The 16,868-nt window shown below is 28.8% G+C and overlaps 2 protein-coding genes across 5 annotated transcripts; one reads left to right on the forward strand and one right to left on the reverse strand.

Annotated features, from left to right (window-relative positions):
* The first annotated feature begins 3,820 nt into the window (after positions 1-3,820).
* Napi-t (Na[+]-dependent inorganic phosphate cotransporter) lies at positions 3,821-7,373 on the forward strand. The gene is made up of 8 exons (XM_070310848.1): positions 3,821-4,152; positions 4,536-4,771; positions 4,900-5,130; positions 5,235-5,319; positions 5,422-5,527; positions 5,645-5,906; positions 6,051-6,425; positions 6,517-7,373. Exons 1-8 carry the CDS (start codon positions 4,143-4,145, stop codon positions 6,748-6,750), a joined length of 1,539 nt encoding a protein of 512 aa, XP_070166949.1. The 5' UTR covers positions 3,821-4,142; the 3' UTR covers positions 6,751-7,373.
* On the reverse strand, positions 6,814-16,784 carry LOC138941290 (uncharacterized). 4 transcript variants are annotated; one of them, XM_070310843.1, is made up of 13 exons: positions 16,435-16,784; positions 15,924-16,085; positions 15,661-15,858; positions 15,176-15,295; positions 14,655-14,711; positions 13,195-13,306; positions 12,930-13,053; positions 12,696-12,831; positions 12,195-12,251; positions 11,226-11,351; positions 10,866-11,119; positions 10,588-10,775; positions 6,814-10,430 (listed from the first exon to the last, which is right to left on the reverse strand). In XM_070310843.1, exons 1-13 carry the CDS (start codon positions 16,448-16,450, stop codon positions 10,130-10,132), a joined length of 1,851 nt encoding a protein of 616 aa, XP_070166944.1. In that variant the 5' UTR covers positions 16,451-16,784; the 3' UTR covers positions 6,814-10,129. The 4 variants fall into 4 exon arrangements, with proteins under 4 accessions (XP_070166944.1, XP_070166947.1, XP_070166946.1 ...); XM_070310846.1 differs by lacking the exon at positions 12,195-12,251 and having other exon boundaries at positions 16,435-16,783; XM_070310845.1 differs by lacking the exon at positions 14,655-14,711 and having other exon boundaries at positions 16,435-16,782.
* Between the last annotated feature and the right edge of the window lie 84 nt (positions 16,785-16,868).

Below are 16,868 nucleotides of genomic sequence, written 5' to 3' on the forward strand. Positions count from 1 at the left end.
TTTTTGATATTCTCAGTCATTTATTACGATCGCAAGGAGACGAGATATTGCGTCAACCGATGATGTTCTCTTTGCTTTCAGGTTTCTGATAAGCTAATGTAATAAAATGTATTTTGACGAAAAAAAGATACATATAGGTACACGCGAGATGCAAAATGCATTGCAAAGTTTATGCAGCGAAATCGAATATGTTTAAATTATGCTATATATAAATTTAATTTTGTATTTTTTTTTTTTCGTAATTAATTATATTTAAAGTACAAAACGTGTAGAATTGTACGATTTCTATTTACTTATATTATTTATATCGTTATTATTTCAATATAATAAAATTGTAATGACATAATAGCGGGGCATAATATAATTGCAATTGGGCGCAATGCATTTCAGGAGAAATAAAAGCGTTTCAGTACAAATAATTCTCATTTTTCTGCTTTGATTATGTATTTTTTGAACGGGATTGTCCTTTGGGAAATGACAAAATTCTTGTCTATCAAATGTTTTTTTTTATCTCTTTCTTTTATAACTGGAAGACAGAAAGAAAAACAGAAAAATATCTCAGCATAAAAATTCGTTATCGCAGTTAACTTGATAAGATTTGATAGACGTGCATGTTTAGCATATGTAGCGATTTTGTAATACTGTCATACAAATATCATTTATTATTAGAATTGCTAAAATGTAATGCTCATATATTTTTTACATGATGCAATTTTTTTATTTTTAACAGGGCATGGCATAGAATTTTAAAAAATGTTCTGCAAATATTAAACATTATGTGATAATGATAACAGTAATTAGTAAGAGCGAGAGTAAATTCATTTTGATATAAATTACTTTTGGAAATGTAATTGTACATTGACGATATTATCGTTTAGAAATATGATTACCACGTATAAATATCGTATATATAAATCTCTTTTGTTAAGAGAGTCAGAATAAATTAATAATAATGTAGAAGCAAAATATGTATATATAGTAATTAATTTTCATCGAAATATGTTTAAAACTAAATTGATTCAAATATTGTTATCGTAATGTGCAATTATATATGATAAAGAAATAAACTTTTATTTCTTAAATATTAATATATTGTACTTTTTTATATATACCACTTTCTCTCTCTCTCTCTCTCTCTCTCTCTCTCTCTCTCTCTCTCTCTTTTGAATTAATCATTCATAATTTGTAGCAAGATTGAAAAAAGCCGACTATAAATATTGAAAGAAAAATAGTGAATTATTTATCAAGTTTTTTTACTGGAAAACAGTTTCGCTGAACAAATAATAATAAATTTTCCGCTATGAAGAAAATAAATTTAGCTAATGTGTAACTATTTCTTATTTTGTTAGAACTAGCGTCTTATCAATTTATTTGTCACAATATTCTATTCCAGAAGTTTGCGTAATTTATGATGTTTCAGTCGGGCTCTGTTATATTTCATCATGATCATCTTGCAATATTAGATAAAGCTAAATGTAGTTAATTATGCATAAAGAAATACATGTATATATATATATATTATATATATAAATTATGTAAAATTTTTGATAAAAATTTCAAATTGGTTGCCAAATTTCTAGATGAAAATAAAAAAGTATAAGGTTATTTGTGAATTGTTCACCATTGTAAAGAATAAATATTATTTTTACTTCATCTGATAAGATTATGATTTGTTCTATTTGGCTGTGTCGCGATGTATATGAAATCAAAGCATTGAAAATAATTCATTCACGTAATTATTAGACGCGACTGATTATAGCGTATGGTCCCTTGTCGGAATATATTGTATATCGCTTTCATAAGCAATTAGAAATGTGATTATATGAGAATACGATTAAAATTTCAATTAAAATATATTGATGCAGGGAAACAATGTAAGCTTTATTTATCGGCAAAATTGAATAAACGATTATCTTTATATGCGATGCTGTTATCATCAATATTTTCTGCAAAAAGTAATCTTTCTTTTTTTGCTACTGTTATATCACAGTAAGATTTAATGTAGAATATTATTATATCAGTTGTATATATAAATTACTTTATTAGAAAGAAGTTCCAAAGATTTTTTATAATTTATAATTTTTATAATTCTTTTCTTGTTGAATAATTTAATTTATAATTATCTTAAAATCCACTGGATCGCGGTTTAATAAAAATTTAAAGAGAGATATTTAATCTGCTACAAATTAATTTTCTGATTTCTATACAAATTAATCTTTTCTTTTTAAATAAATTTTAGTTTTCTAAAAATTTAATTTTATTATATCAATTTTGTTTCATTTAAAATATTGAATCCCGATATTAATACATTCATTATATTATGCTTAATAACAAAAATTTTTAATTATAATTTTTATATATAATATACTTATTGACAGTATTCAATGATGTAACATAATTAAAAGAATATGCACTATATATAAATAATAATATAAACATAAAATTATATTCATCCCATAATTGTATTACTTTTATATTTGACAGTTTATAAAACTGACACAAAGAGATTAGATTCTAGCTTGTTGAATCTTATTTTATCGACAATGTTCAGAGAGAGAATCATACTCATATAGAGATCAATGTTATTTTGATGATTTACTACTGTATGATACTTCACATCTCATTATATTTTAATATGTATCGAATATTTTCAAAATGTATCGATCTCTGTACTAAATAAATAAATAAATAAATAACAAATAATATTTGCGTTCCGTACAATGAATAAATAAATAATTACGAATTTCCGCTTATTCATAATTTAGATAATCTTAAAAGAGAAGAAAAATATACATACATACATATATACATATATATATATATATAAATGGAGTAACTGTTTTTATTTTGGCATGAGAAATAAAATTAAAATTAACAACTCTCTCTTTTTTTCTCTCTCTCTCCTCTCTCTATTTCTACTTTATAAATATATTTTATAAAAATTTATTTTATAAATCTTGAAATAGAAATCTTAAATGAAACCGACGAGATTTTTCTGCACTGTGACTCTTTCTGCAAGCTTCATATTAATACAATGGAAACAAATTTAATTACGGTTAATGTAACAGTATGCGTAACAATTTAACTCGTCCTAATAATTAAAACGAAACAATATATTCGATCATGCACTTGTATCTCCATCGCAATTGTTAATAATTTACGTCTAGATAAATATTGGTTGTAGCAGTTTCCATAAATTTTCAGCGATCGCGTGAGCTATTTGCAGTGCAACTGTAAACGTCATTGTTTCATGCACGATTCCAATGTGATGCGAGAAAAGATAGATTTATTTGTTCATGATATACGTAATATGTACATTCAGATGCATAATGTCTTATCAAGGAATGCAATAAGATCTCGCGGGCGTACTAAAAGTATGTAAAATTATACGTATATGATAGAGAGAGGATGAAAATATATTTTTATTCTATGTGTTGTTATTATCAATAAATAACAAGAATGATAGATATATTTCGTATTTATATGCTTATGACATAGTACCTAATTATTAAGAGAGAATGTATATATGTGACAAATATAAACGTTAGCAAATTAGTGTGACGTTGTTATCTTATTAATAATTCAAAATATGCATCCTATCATTAAATATAAAGATAAAGCACAAATAAATTATGTGAATATGACTTTTCGATCATTTAAGATACTGAAAAATATCTTTTATTAATATTACAAAATCGTTGCGTCACAAGAATGTACAATATCAGAATTTAAAGGTTTTTATGAAACAGAGGCGCGTTGCTTATCATGATTTTTGCAAGAGTAGAGGATATCTGTATAGATTTCTGCGGTCCACACGATTCTGCTCGAGGAACAGTCATGCAGTGTTTGCCGTGACACTAATTGATTAACACATAAGTAAAAAATATCAAGAAAGACTCATATTTGCTATAAGATAAATTTGTATTATTAAAATGAGAATTCATTCAAATATTAAACGGAAAAAGTGGATATAAAACGAAAAATAAAATTTGCATCTTGGAACTTGTAACGAATCACACACATATCTGAAATAAAATATTGTATGTGTAAGAATGTATTAAAATAAGTGATAGATTATAACAACGTGATCTTAATAAATGATTATTAATTAAACATCCAATATTATTTATAAAATAGCAAAAATGGGAAAAAGTAAGTACATGAAAAAAGAATTTTCTGCCTATAATATACAATATTATTCGATAAAATCTTTTTTCATGATGTTTTAATATTTTTAATGTTTGATTATCGCGATAAACTTCTCTGATAAATATCTTTTGATTGTGGATATGTTATTGCAATTCATAAAATATCAAAGAATATAAAAAAGATTATTGCAAAAATATGTGTCTTCCAATTTAATTCATTCTATAACATAATATAATTATTTTTAATTATTTTGTGTGTACAGTCGTTTCCGTAAAATCTCTTTTAGAAAAGAGGATAATGTTAAAATATCAAAGAGATAAGATGATCTTTATAATAAAATTCTTTCTCTCTAAAAGACAAAAACATCGTACTTCTACTTGTTACAGGCAAGGAATTGTTTACTTGCCGAGATGTTTTATGGTTCTTAGTCTTTTTTGGCTTTGCTATTAATTATATGCTGCGATTAAACTTAAACCTTACCATAGTCGCAATGGTGCTACCACATTCGAAACCCATAGCGGTCCTGCAATGCAATGTAGAAAATAGTACATTACTCTGGACCAACGAAACTTCCCAGAACGTATCTTTCTCGATTACGAATCCATCATCCGAAAATATTACGGTATTTTGAAAAGATATAATATATTTTTTTTAATATATATTTTTATAATAAAAATTTATAATATACATCTCTCTTAGTGTCGACCTTTTTCGGGAGTGTTTTCTTCGATATTTTGCAATTTTGTTTAGTATGAAGATCGATTCGCCTGGAACGAGTACGAACAGGAATTGATATTGGGTGCTTATTACTGGTTGCACTGGTTATTACAATTGCCTGGTGGCCTTCTAGCCAGGCGATATGGCACGAAACTTGTATTTGGTTTAGGAAATTTATTAACGGCTCTTTTAGGATTTCTCATTCCTTATGCGACGCATCTATACGCTTTGATAATTCTTCGAATGTTGCAAGGATTAATCGCGGTAAGCTACACGTTCTTGCAAAAATTAGAAAGCATATATTGATTGATTTTTAAAATTTGCTTATATATCTCTAAAAATATTATTAAGGTTTATTTTTATTTCAGGGAGTTATATGGCCCTCGATGCACGATATGACGGCAAAGTGGATTCCGCCAAACGAGAGAAGCAGATTCGTTAGCGCTTATCTTGGTAAAATATCACGCAAACTATTTTCACACACGTTATATATGTGAGACTGAGGTACAACGGAAAACAAAGATTTACACCAAACTTACACAAACTAATTTTCAGGAAGTTCTGTGGGAGCTGCGATTACTTATCCCCTGTGTGCAGCTGTTACCAGTTCTTTCGGTTGGAGTGCATCTTTCCACGTGACATCTTTGCTAAGTATAATGTGGTGAGTGTATCTAGGGGATCGCTATTATTTCAAACTCGTGATGAGAGATGGTCTTTAGATGTTCTGCACATTATTTTTCGATATGCGATTCAGTGATTTATTCGTCACAAATCGCAGGTACTGCTTATGGAAATTTCTTGTGTACGATTCGCCGCAGCAGCATCCGCGAATCTCCGATAACGAGAAAAATTATATCATGGACAACATCGTCAAATCTGTCAAGGAAGAAAAAACGCAAATCCCTTGGAAATCAATAATTCTGTCAGGACCGGTATGGCTCACTATTGTTGCACATTGGAGCAGTGCTTGGGGTTTCTTGACATTGATGACACAGGCGCCGATTTATTTCAACTTCGTTCACGGTTGGAATATTAATACTGTAAGTTACGCATCTCGCGTACATAATCTTGTAATGATTATTCAATGATTTTTCAATTATATTATATTGAATCAACATCCGTAGATTGGATTATCATTATCTTTTTCCACATAATCATAATTCAAATCCCGATTATCTTTTCAGACTGGGATCCTGGCAGGAACACCGCACGTATTCAGAACGATCTTCTCGTATTTCTTTTCCATCATGAGCGACTGGTTACTACGTACGAAGCGACTGAGCTTGACGAATGTCAGAAAATTGGCCACTTTCGTTTGTACCGTCGTTCAAGGTATCCTCATCATAGCTCTCGGATTTAGCGGATGTCATCCATTATCCGCGATCGTCTTCATGATAACCGGTACAACGGTTAATGGTGCCTTATCCTCTGCAACCTTGACAAACTTTGTTGACCTCGGTCCGAACTACGCCAGCATCCTCCTCGGATTCGCTAACATGATTGGCACATGGACTGGTTTTATCTCGCCGGTAATCGTTGGTATACTAACGGATAATAACGTAAGTTTAATTTGTACAAAGATTATACATGTTCGCACAAACATTATATCTTTAAATTTTTTGTAATATCATTTATAAAATTTATCTATAGCAAAATGTGGGACAATGGCGTTTAGTCTTTCTAATTGCTGCTGCCAATTCAGTAGTAGGTGGTATCATATATATAATATTTGGCACTTCAAAGGAGCAACCATGGAATCAATATGTTAAATTAAACTCGAAGGAACGAGAAATGCAGGAACTGGCCATAGAAGCCATAAAATCTGATAATGGCACCGAGAAAGCAAACGATATTGAAAAAATAAATTTTATTCAAGAAAGATAATCTCTAAAAAATCTTATCGAGGAGCGGAAGTATCATCTATCAACGATATTAATATATATATTGTATATTCAATAATAATATTATTAATAATACACATTCATACATACATAACTTAATTTTGTAATATTTGTCACAAAGCAATGAAAATAATCTTACAGTGTAAATAAATATTAAATTATTTGTGCTATAAGACATATGTTATGACTTAGATGCATTTCGAAAAAATACACGTTTTACTCAATTAAATTTATGTATATTTATCGCATCATTCCATCTCCGCATGTGCACAATGTGTAAATTACGGTGCACAAGTTCCAGTAATAAAATCGACAAATTGATTATTTTCTACTCTATGGTTAATACCACGTTATTTTGTCTTACACGAAAAAATACCGGAATTATCACAGCTTTTTTTCTGCTGTGAAGCAGATTAAATACCAAGCCTTATTCTACTTTCTGGACCAACATCGTGCGGCTTTCTGATGAATAAAATATATTATCATTCACGGACTTCTGATCATTACAATCATTCATATATGAAAGTATGCAGTGTTTTTTAATTGTTGCGCGTTCATTTTTCATAAAAATTATTCAATTCAATAGCGATATCTAAGTTCTTATAATCGCAACAAAATTTTTGCGCTTTGTAATTATAATAAATATTATGAATTATAATAAAGTATCGATTTTCTTTTGTATCACCGTTATATGGGCACTTTCCATTTCTTAGTATCTAATGTAAGCTCAAAGATCTTATTTCCAGATTTTTCATAATAAATTTTCATGTTTTTATATCGGAAGACTAATTTACAAACAAATTATGTACGGACAAATGTGAAGCACACATTTTTTAGTAAAGTTACAACGATTCGATATCCCAATAATCCTTTAATAATTATAATAATAAATAATTAAATATATAATTAAGTATAGCAAAACAAAATACATTTTGATAATATCTATAAAAATCAATAAAATATATATTTTTCAAAATATAAAGACATTAAAATAAAAATTTAGAAGTTTTATAATAATATTGGTCTCGCCCCCCCCCCCCCCAAATAGCCACTTATAATCTATCGTAGTTTAATAATAAGTAGTACATATAAATACAGATAGAAAAAACACAGTTATACGACTAGTATTGAAAGCGCATAATAACACAAATGCGAATGGAAGCTTAAAGATTTCCAAGAAAAAATGAACTTATGTAATTATATAAGATCATATATACATGTAGACATATATGATTTCTTGTGTCCATTTTTTCTCGGGTTCCAAACCTCGATTATCATAACAAAAGAATTTTATCAATCGTACGTAACGTATATTAATTTTAGGCCTAAAATAGGAATCTGCTGTCACATAAATTAATTTAATATTCTAGAATATAAACTCGCGCGCACGTGTGTATGTGCCCGATTTCATATATTGTATATATTATTTTATTATTTCTGTATAATACAGAAATTTTATATATTTATGTATCTCTTTCTCTATATACGTATATATACATATATATCATAATCATTCTATATATTTTATAGAACTTCAAATATGTGCTTCTACGCAACAAGTGATTTTTATCGTTTCACGTTGATTTTAAGTCCTTCTATCATTCACACAATGCTTATCAATGTTCTTGTTATGCACTACAAGTAAATAAAAACTTTTCGAAAACAGTTTTTACATATGCTGATAAAAAAATGTTTTTGAATTTGCACAATACAGCACATGAAGTATGTAGATGGAATATTAAATTATTTTCACAATAAAAAGATATAAATAAATAAATATAAATATTTTGCTTATGCAGTTTTAAGACATTTTCAGTTGGAATCAATCATGCTTTTATAGTTTTTATATTATTTTTGATTTTTACTAAAATTTTAAGATTTCTTTTATCATTAATATCATTTATACATATATGTTATATATGTATAATATTTTTATACTTTTTCTCTTACTTTTTAAGTTCATATTCTCAAATTCGATATTTAAATATTAAATACTTATGCGCACTACCCTGTAATTTTTAAATGCAGAATTTCTTGATTACAAAGAAATGGTACAGCATTTTGAAAAAATTTGATTTAAAAGTTCAGAAAATTTCTCGAAATAGTTTATGAACATAGTATACAAATTTTATAAGGGCAGTGAATTTAAGTATGAACACATTGGCACATTTTAAAAGAAATCTTTGTTGTATGTCCCATCATAATTTAAGATTTCAGAAAAAAATCATTTATGATCCTTGTAGATGTATACTGCGTGAATATAGAATAAATATTTGTTGAAAACATCAATATATATATGCTCTGACAAACATGTAGTATAATTCCAGCAATATTGTAACGACATTTGATTCTGATTTGATAAATACTATTAAATATACTTTCAGTTTCCAGTTGTGTCTATCACATCTAATGCTAGAACAGTTTATATGCTCTAGAATTTGTTTAATTTGTATCTTATGTCTCATTTGGACATGGTGCAATTGTTTGATGATTTTAATCACAGCAAGTACGAATGCAACAAACTATTTTGCTAGCTATTCTGTAAGATTAAGTTGACTGAATCACTATTAATTTTTTTCCATCAGCTACCTTGAGAATAGAATAGAAATTAATATCCTATATATCATTTAAATCTGATACAGTTGCTTCATTATTTCAATCATAGCAAATATAAATGCAACTATTTCGCCAAATTAAGTTAAACAGAGATATTAAACTCATCATCTATCTAAAGAACAATCTTTTTTGAAACGTCATTGATTTGATGTTCAAGTAAAAAATATAGATATGTTGATATAACCGTTTAACATATCTAATACGAATATAGTTTATCCTCGCAAGAAACTGATATGGAATCGTCTCGTCTCTCGTCTCATAATTCATTATGCGACAATTATGGGAAATAACCATGGCACTATTCTTTTTCTAGTATTTAAAAAAAAAAAGAAGAAGTGAAATTTAAACAATAAGCGACCAATGTAACAGCTGAATATTCCTTGATATTTTTGAGAACGCTTAACTGTGATTAATCCCGATTTCAATGTCAATAATATGACTGTAGGAAGATACTTTTTAAAAAATGCTGTCAATTAAACATTTGTAAAAATGGCACTAACCTGAAAAAATCTTTAAAAGATTTCAGTGGCACATGAATTATAATATAGAATAAAGCATTGTTGCAGAATCTACTTTTACGAATGAAGAACCTATTGAAGAACCTATTTTAATCGACTACATATTATTTTTGCGCACTTTGTGCAATACTTATCAGTCATTTTGATTTTAAACTTTACCATTTATCCTATGAAAAAAATTATGCGGTTGCATTGTATGCTATATAAAATCTACACGAAGGAGCGACATTAATCATTGGTCGGTGGATCCATAACACAGATTATGGCTTTCATTACACTAGCTGCCGCTAATGCCGCGTAAGGTTGCCATTCTTTGATTCGGGTACCATCTTTATAATCGGCAATTCCGCGAATTACGACGAAATTTTCACGACAATTACCTAAAATACTCTCTACCACGGCATCCATTTCCGCGTCAAATGCAAGTGCGCCGAACCGACTTGCGAATTTTTGCCTAAGTTGATCGTCTCGTGCGATTTGTCGACCAGATGCTACTGGCGCTAGATGAATTCGAGAACATCCATCAATTCTGTAATAATATTAATACAATATTAATATAATATATATATATATATATATATATATATATAAGTATATTATACTTTTTTATATATAGTATATTATACCTATATATTAAAATATGGATTTATTTATATGGTTCAAACAAATTAATTTAAATCAATTACCTTTTATTTACGGAATCCTGTGGTGCAATTGGATGGGATACTTCGATAACATCTCTTTCTCCAATAGCCATATATAGCTTATCGGATTCTGGTGATGGTGCGTTAAAGTCATGTTCTGATTGATTGATCAGATTCTCCAAACCTTCCTTCGTATACTTCTGCCATGGTGGAAATGCTTCGTTTTCAGCCTACGGAAAAATGTAAGATAATAATAAATAAATAGTTTGAATCAACAAATATACATATAATATCGTTCATGTAAATATCGACTAAATGACCTCTTTTTTAAGAGACGCTGCGATTTCTTGAAGACCGAGATTTGGCGGGCAATATTCTTTGGTCTCGAAATGATAATTCCCATTTTCGTTCATCTTGGCACTTTCGCAATAAATGTATGTATATTTATTACTGTACGGCATTGGATGCGATATTACTACGTCACCCAATCGCACGTGTTTATTGTAATCTGTATAGTGAGGAACACCACCACCGACTCCGACAAGAAAAACAAAATCCACCTTTTGGAACGTACCTGTATACACAAATGCAAAAATAAAAGATTGTAACAATGTGTAATGGAACATGTGTAATAAAATTGGAAAAAAAAAAAAGTTAAGAAAAGAATATTGTGTACACACCTAACAATCTAGTAATGGTATTGCCAGCTGCAGTCATTGCTTCTCTAGTATGGCCCACAGTTGGCAATTTAGTGCACACAATCCTATGTGCACCGATATTGCCCAAAGTATAAACGTTTGATTCCCCTGTAACAAATAGTAGCTATTTATTTTTCATATTCTTATATACCTTAGAGTTTATGTTTCCGTCTATTCTTGATTTGCATATGATACATTGTGCGTTGTGCGGCTATCAACAAAGTAGAATGGAACCTGTGTTATATATGTGATAATAAAATAGATAACAAAATTCATTCCATATAGATGTATTTCCCAAATAGTACTAGATATAATGGAAATAAATACATATAGTATTATAAAAATTTATTTAAAAATCTTATTTAGTTTTGTTAAAAAGTTAAACTTGCTTGTGTGTGTTGAGATGCTGAATATATTTTATAGAATATATTTTATAGAATATGTGTTTCGCAATTATTGAGAATATAAATACTTTACTGAAATTTTTAAGGAGTATTATTAACAATAATAAAGAAAAAATAAGAAATAAATATTTTTCTTTGCTACAATATATTAAATACTTGAGAAATAAAAAAATTTAAAAATAAAGATGTTGATATTGTAAATATGATAAAATTTAACAAAATGATATAATGCATGTATCCCATAAAATAAACATAATACACAAAACATATACATAAAAACACCATACATAAAACAAACATAAAGCTGTACAAAAACATTTTATGTTAATATTAAATATTCATAATATGTAAAAGAAATTATTATGATGAAAATTAGAAAATGATTAACATAACACATTAAATGGATTTACAGCGTAATACAAACACTGTGTTCTGAAATACATGTTATAGCATCACGTCCCTGCATTATTCTTCAATCACAAGCAATTGGCAAGTTATGAAATGATATTAAAATAATGATATAGATTTTTGTTATAAACTACTTTACCAAAACGGCATATCACTCGCGGAACTCCATCTGTCGTATCTGGTGAGCTTGCAGTACCTAAAGTTTCATGCATAGTGAAATATACATTCCCAATATTGTTCGAGTATTTGCCGCCAATTAATAGATAAGATAAATTAATAATCATATTTGCATATAGAGAAGTGAAAGAGGAAGGAATAAGCATATAATCAAAATGATAGAAATTTAGTAGAAATAATGATTACAAATTTTTAAAAACAATTCTATGCAATAATACGTTTTAAGAGAAAGTATGTAAAAATAAAAGCAAAAGATTTAATAGAATAATTTTTTAAATATTTTAAAAGAATTTAGTTACCACTATTTGTCTCATGAGAATAGAATAGGAATTAGTTTATATTTCGTTAGTCAGGTCTATATTTCAGTGTTATAGTTTCAGAGTTACAGTTTTAGAATTATCACTCTTGTGTGTAATATGAAGTAAATATTAAAATGTAAATAGTAAATTTTAAAAAACCTTACCAACAGTAGTGTAGCGAACAAAGGTTTCCTTGTTTTCAATCATTGAATCCACAGCAAGTTTCTCACAATATTGAGCTGTAATAATAGCTATGGTAGGTTGTTTTGCGCTTGCCATTGTTGGCATTTGCTTCACCACCTAAAAATAAATTTTACAATGTTAGAGGACATGTAAGTTAATGGGGGGGAAAAAAACTAGTTTAAGATGTTACATATAATCAAATAATAATAAATTACTTGAATCTGAGTATCTTCATGGGCGACACGTGTGAAAGCCCCATGATCCAATGCTTTAATGAGCCCTTTCTCTTGAAGTTCTTTCAACTTAGCCTCCACGTCTAACGGTTCCCATCCATGTTCCCTAAAACAACATTATTAAAAACTAATTATTATATGATAGTTGATTATAAAAATAATTACATTTAAATATATTTAAATATATTTAATTCTATTTAAATATATTAATCTCTTTATTTAAATTCTATTTAATACAAGTACTTACTTTGACATGTCAATCACAGTTATTGGATTTGGATAGGCAGATTCAATGAGCTCCAGAACTTTTTCTACTGTTAACTCAATCACTTGACCCATGATGGCTTCATCTGCAGATACTTTTAATAAAAAAAAAGAAGAAAAATTTATTTCATCGTGTAATTGAATTGATGGAATTGATAAATTTGGCAGATTTTAAAGCTGCACGTATGCCTATTGTAAATATTAAATTATAGTTAATAGTGTCGAGACAAGAATAACAGCACTCCATATGCAAGTTAAATTTTCTGCCATGTGTAAATGAGAGTGTAGATGAGTCTAAATTTGTATATTAAGTAACTTCTAATTTTTCTTAATATAAAGAAATGTGAAAGTTTTGATATGCGTCGTACAGCTGTAATATAGTGCACAGTTTAACTAATGTTTTTTTTCTATAGCTAGAATCGAACTAGAACCGTTAGTGAAGGATACAGCTAAAGTGTATATGTGAAACTTGAACATATATAGTAGCTAATGACCATGATTAAAAGGTTCGTGCTCTACATGGATGCATTTCCTTACAAAATGGGAACTAAAATGGCAATATTATTGTATTATGTAGTTCGTTAATGAATAATCAATTAGCAGTAATCAGAATTTAGAGAAAATAAAAATGATATAAATTTCAAGAATATAAAATAATACGTGCATATGTTTTTGATGCTATGCGAGCTGCTTTATTTAAAATCAATGTAGATGAAACAATACATTGTCAAGAAATAAAATTTTAATTAAAAGAATCCATATTCAAACAATTAATATTTATTATATAATATGTCAAGTTATTTGCGTAAGTAAATTGTGAAATGTGTTTTATATAATGGATAACAATTTTATATGTCTATAATCATGCTGTATGATAGGGTAGATATGCACCCTGTAGGAAATACAATATCCAGGTCAAGTCAAGTAGTTAAGTGGGATGTTTTTTACACTCTAATTAATGTATTCTCTAGTGATCGTTCTGTTAAACAGATCGGAAAATCTTTTTACGTGATTAAAGAATATAATGGGCATTTTATAAGCTTGTATGACATATTTTGTTTTGATTTTAATCAAAATGATAAAAATGTATCGTTTTATTTTTTTCAAATTTAAATGAAATATTAAATGGAATATCATTATATAGAAATCAATGCAATACAAATCATAATGCTAGGCAAACTATGTTAAGCCAATGTTGTTATGGTTACCAGATGATATTGTGCCAAGCAACTTAATATATATATGTGTCTACCAGCTATTTTTTTATTAAATATAGAATGATATTGAAAAAAAGTCACAACTATTTTGCCTCGAATAATTATTGTGTTATAAGAAACTTTATTTTGTGTGTATCAGTTTTGTTTGGATTATTAGCCTGTGTATGAGAAAAAGAGAACATCAATAAAATGTGACAAAAATGCTGAAATTTTTTCATTCTCGAACCTGATGTCCATATAACTTTCTCAGAGGGAGGAAGTGTGAATAGTAAGTGACCAGTAGCTGTGAATAATAGAAATTAAGTATAAAATAGGTGTTCACGCTTAATACAATATAATTGTGAGCACAAAATACATAGGAAAACTCTGACTGAAATTACATAATGGATATATGTAAGAGAGTTTTAGTCAAGTATGCATTTCCTTTTGAATTCAGCTGCAATGTGCACTTGAGACACGTTGCTTCAATATCTTTCAATAAAGAACCATTAAGCACAATCAGTTTAATCAAATAATCCTTCTCCTGTATAAACTTTTTGGTTTATTAGCCAAAACAAGATTGTACTCGAAAATGAGAATATATGTAAAATGTATAATTAAAATCTATTCATATTCCATATATATATATATATATATATATATATATATATATATATATATATATGTAAATCTATATAGTATATAGTACATAATAAGTACATAATATCTATATAGTACATAATAAAGAAAAAATAATTATTTACTCACATGGTCTGCTTGGAAGTGTGATTGGTTCTTCTAGTTGTCTTAACTCTATTTCCAGTTTTTTAATACTGGGATACTTATGTTGCATCAATTTCATTATCTTTTTTATAAAACCCACGTAATCTAGAGAAGAGAGAAAGAGAAATCAATTAATATCATAGAAATATATAGAGCAAAGAAAAATAAGTTCAATTTTTTATCAATACAATTAAATAAAATTTGCAAAAAATAAATTGATATTATATGATTAATATAAAATTTCATAAATGCTAAATTTGCTATTCCTTCTTAAATATCATGCAAGAATTGAGATCCAAATTTATTTTCCTGCTCTCAACAGTTTAAAATTAGATCTTAGTTCGTGCTTAAGAGCAGCATAGAAATATTATTCATTTATATTCTTCAGTTAGATCGGAGATATTTGGTCTCAAGCAGTTCCATGAAATGTACGTGCTTTATCAATCAATATGTATCATATTACAATTCACCTCTAGGAAATTCCTGCGGAGTGACAAGTTCTCTGAAAAATTCTTGTGCAATGCTGGGCTGTTCCGATTCGAAGAGGGTATCAGTGAACCAGAATTGAAGAGTTCTTTGTTCCTGTGTATGTTTTCCAGTCTGTGCGCTCACTAGAAACACTCTGAATTGTAGGCAAAGCTGGGCAGGACATACTTCTCCATTCGTTACTGTAAGAGTTTGATATTTTATTGTAATCTGTCGAATATCAACTGGAAATTAAATAAAGACATACCAGCCACAGCCTGTTTGTTGATGACAATTCCTTTGTGATCGCCACCAGCAATGTGAACATTGTTTTCGTTTCCATTCTCCGCCGGAGGCTCCAAGGTTTGCCTCTCTATTATCAGTGTTGTGGAATTCGAAGTCTTGCATTTTGGTGTCATTACAATGTGCTCTGCTCGAAGGAAATGAGAAAACGTGTTCATAAAATGCCTATCTTTGTCTTATCGCGCGTGATAAAATTGACAATTATCCTTCATAAGTTTATTGCAATTTCTCTAAAATTTACGCTTTTAATAATACTTTAGCATTCTTCGAATAATTTCATTCAGAATAATAATGTCGAAGAAAGAAAGGTGTTCGCATGAAGATCGTGTCGAATAATTTTTCCAATATGGAAAGATCACGTTTTCGTCGATTTTGAAATGAAAACAATTTTATGTTCGAATTTCTGATTGTTTTCTCTCTATGCATTTTTTATTTGTCTACAGATATATGATAAAAAAGTCCGCTTTATCACTTACCAGTCTTTTCACCCATTTTTACTACGTATTTTCTTTCGGGCTGCTGATACGTATTGTTACACTTTTTTCACAAAAGTGACAGAGAGAGTTAGGCGCACTGAACTAGAACACTTTGAATATGAATACAATAAAATTACAATACACCATCCATTTAGATTGACGAACAGTCACTGACTGGCTGACTCGCTGACTGTCACCAGTCACCACTCACCACTTCTTGCTTCTTGCCATTACCAGCAGTGACGACATCGCGATCGCGGAAATCGGCGCTGGCGCTTGTGAAGTCAGCATGTCGATGCATCATCTCTTCTCCCCTCTCCCATCGAGTGATTTGCTGTCTTACTCTCCTATTTTACATTTGTCACAATGCAGCTTTTATTGTGGAATGCCAATGGGAGAAATTAATGAAAAGAGGAATATAATAATGTACAGAA

The sequence above is a fragment of the Polyergus mexicanus genome, unplaced genomic scaffold (genome assembly GCF_030449975.1).
Source record: "Polyergus mexicanus isolate NDT 795.1 unplaced genomic scaffold, iyPolMexi1.0 SCAF_18, whole genome shotgun sequence".
NCBI lineage: Eukaryota > Metazoa > Arthropoda > Insecta > Hymenoptera > Formicidae > Polyergus > Polyergus mexicanus.

Bases quoted from the DNA above. Each gene is read 5' to 3' on its own strand.
- Napi-t (XM_070310848.1), top strand. The intron at 5,131-5,234 runs GTAAGCTACACG...TTTTTATTTCAG, and splicing joins TGTTGCAAGGATTAATCGCG to GGAGTTATATGGCCCTCGAT. The intron at 5,320-5,421 runs GTAAAATATCAC...ACTAATTTTCAG, and splicing joins ATTCGTTAGCGCTTATCTTG to GAAGTTCTGTGGGAGCTGCG.
- LOC138941290 (XM_070310843.1), bottom strand. The intron at 14,712-15,175 runs GTGAGTAAATAA...TATTATTCACAG, and splicing joins CACACTTCCAAGCAGACCAT to CTACTGGTCACTTACTATTC. The intron at 13,054-13,194 runs GTAAGTACTTGT...ATGTTGTTTTAG, and splicing joins ACTGTGATTGACATGTCAAA to GGAACATGGATGGGAACCGT.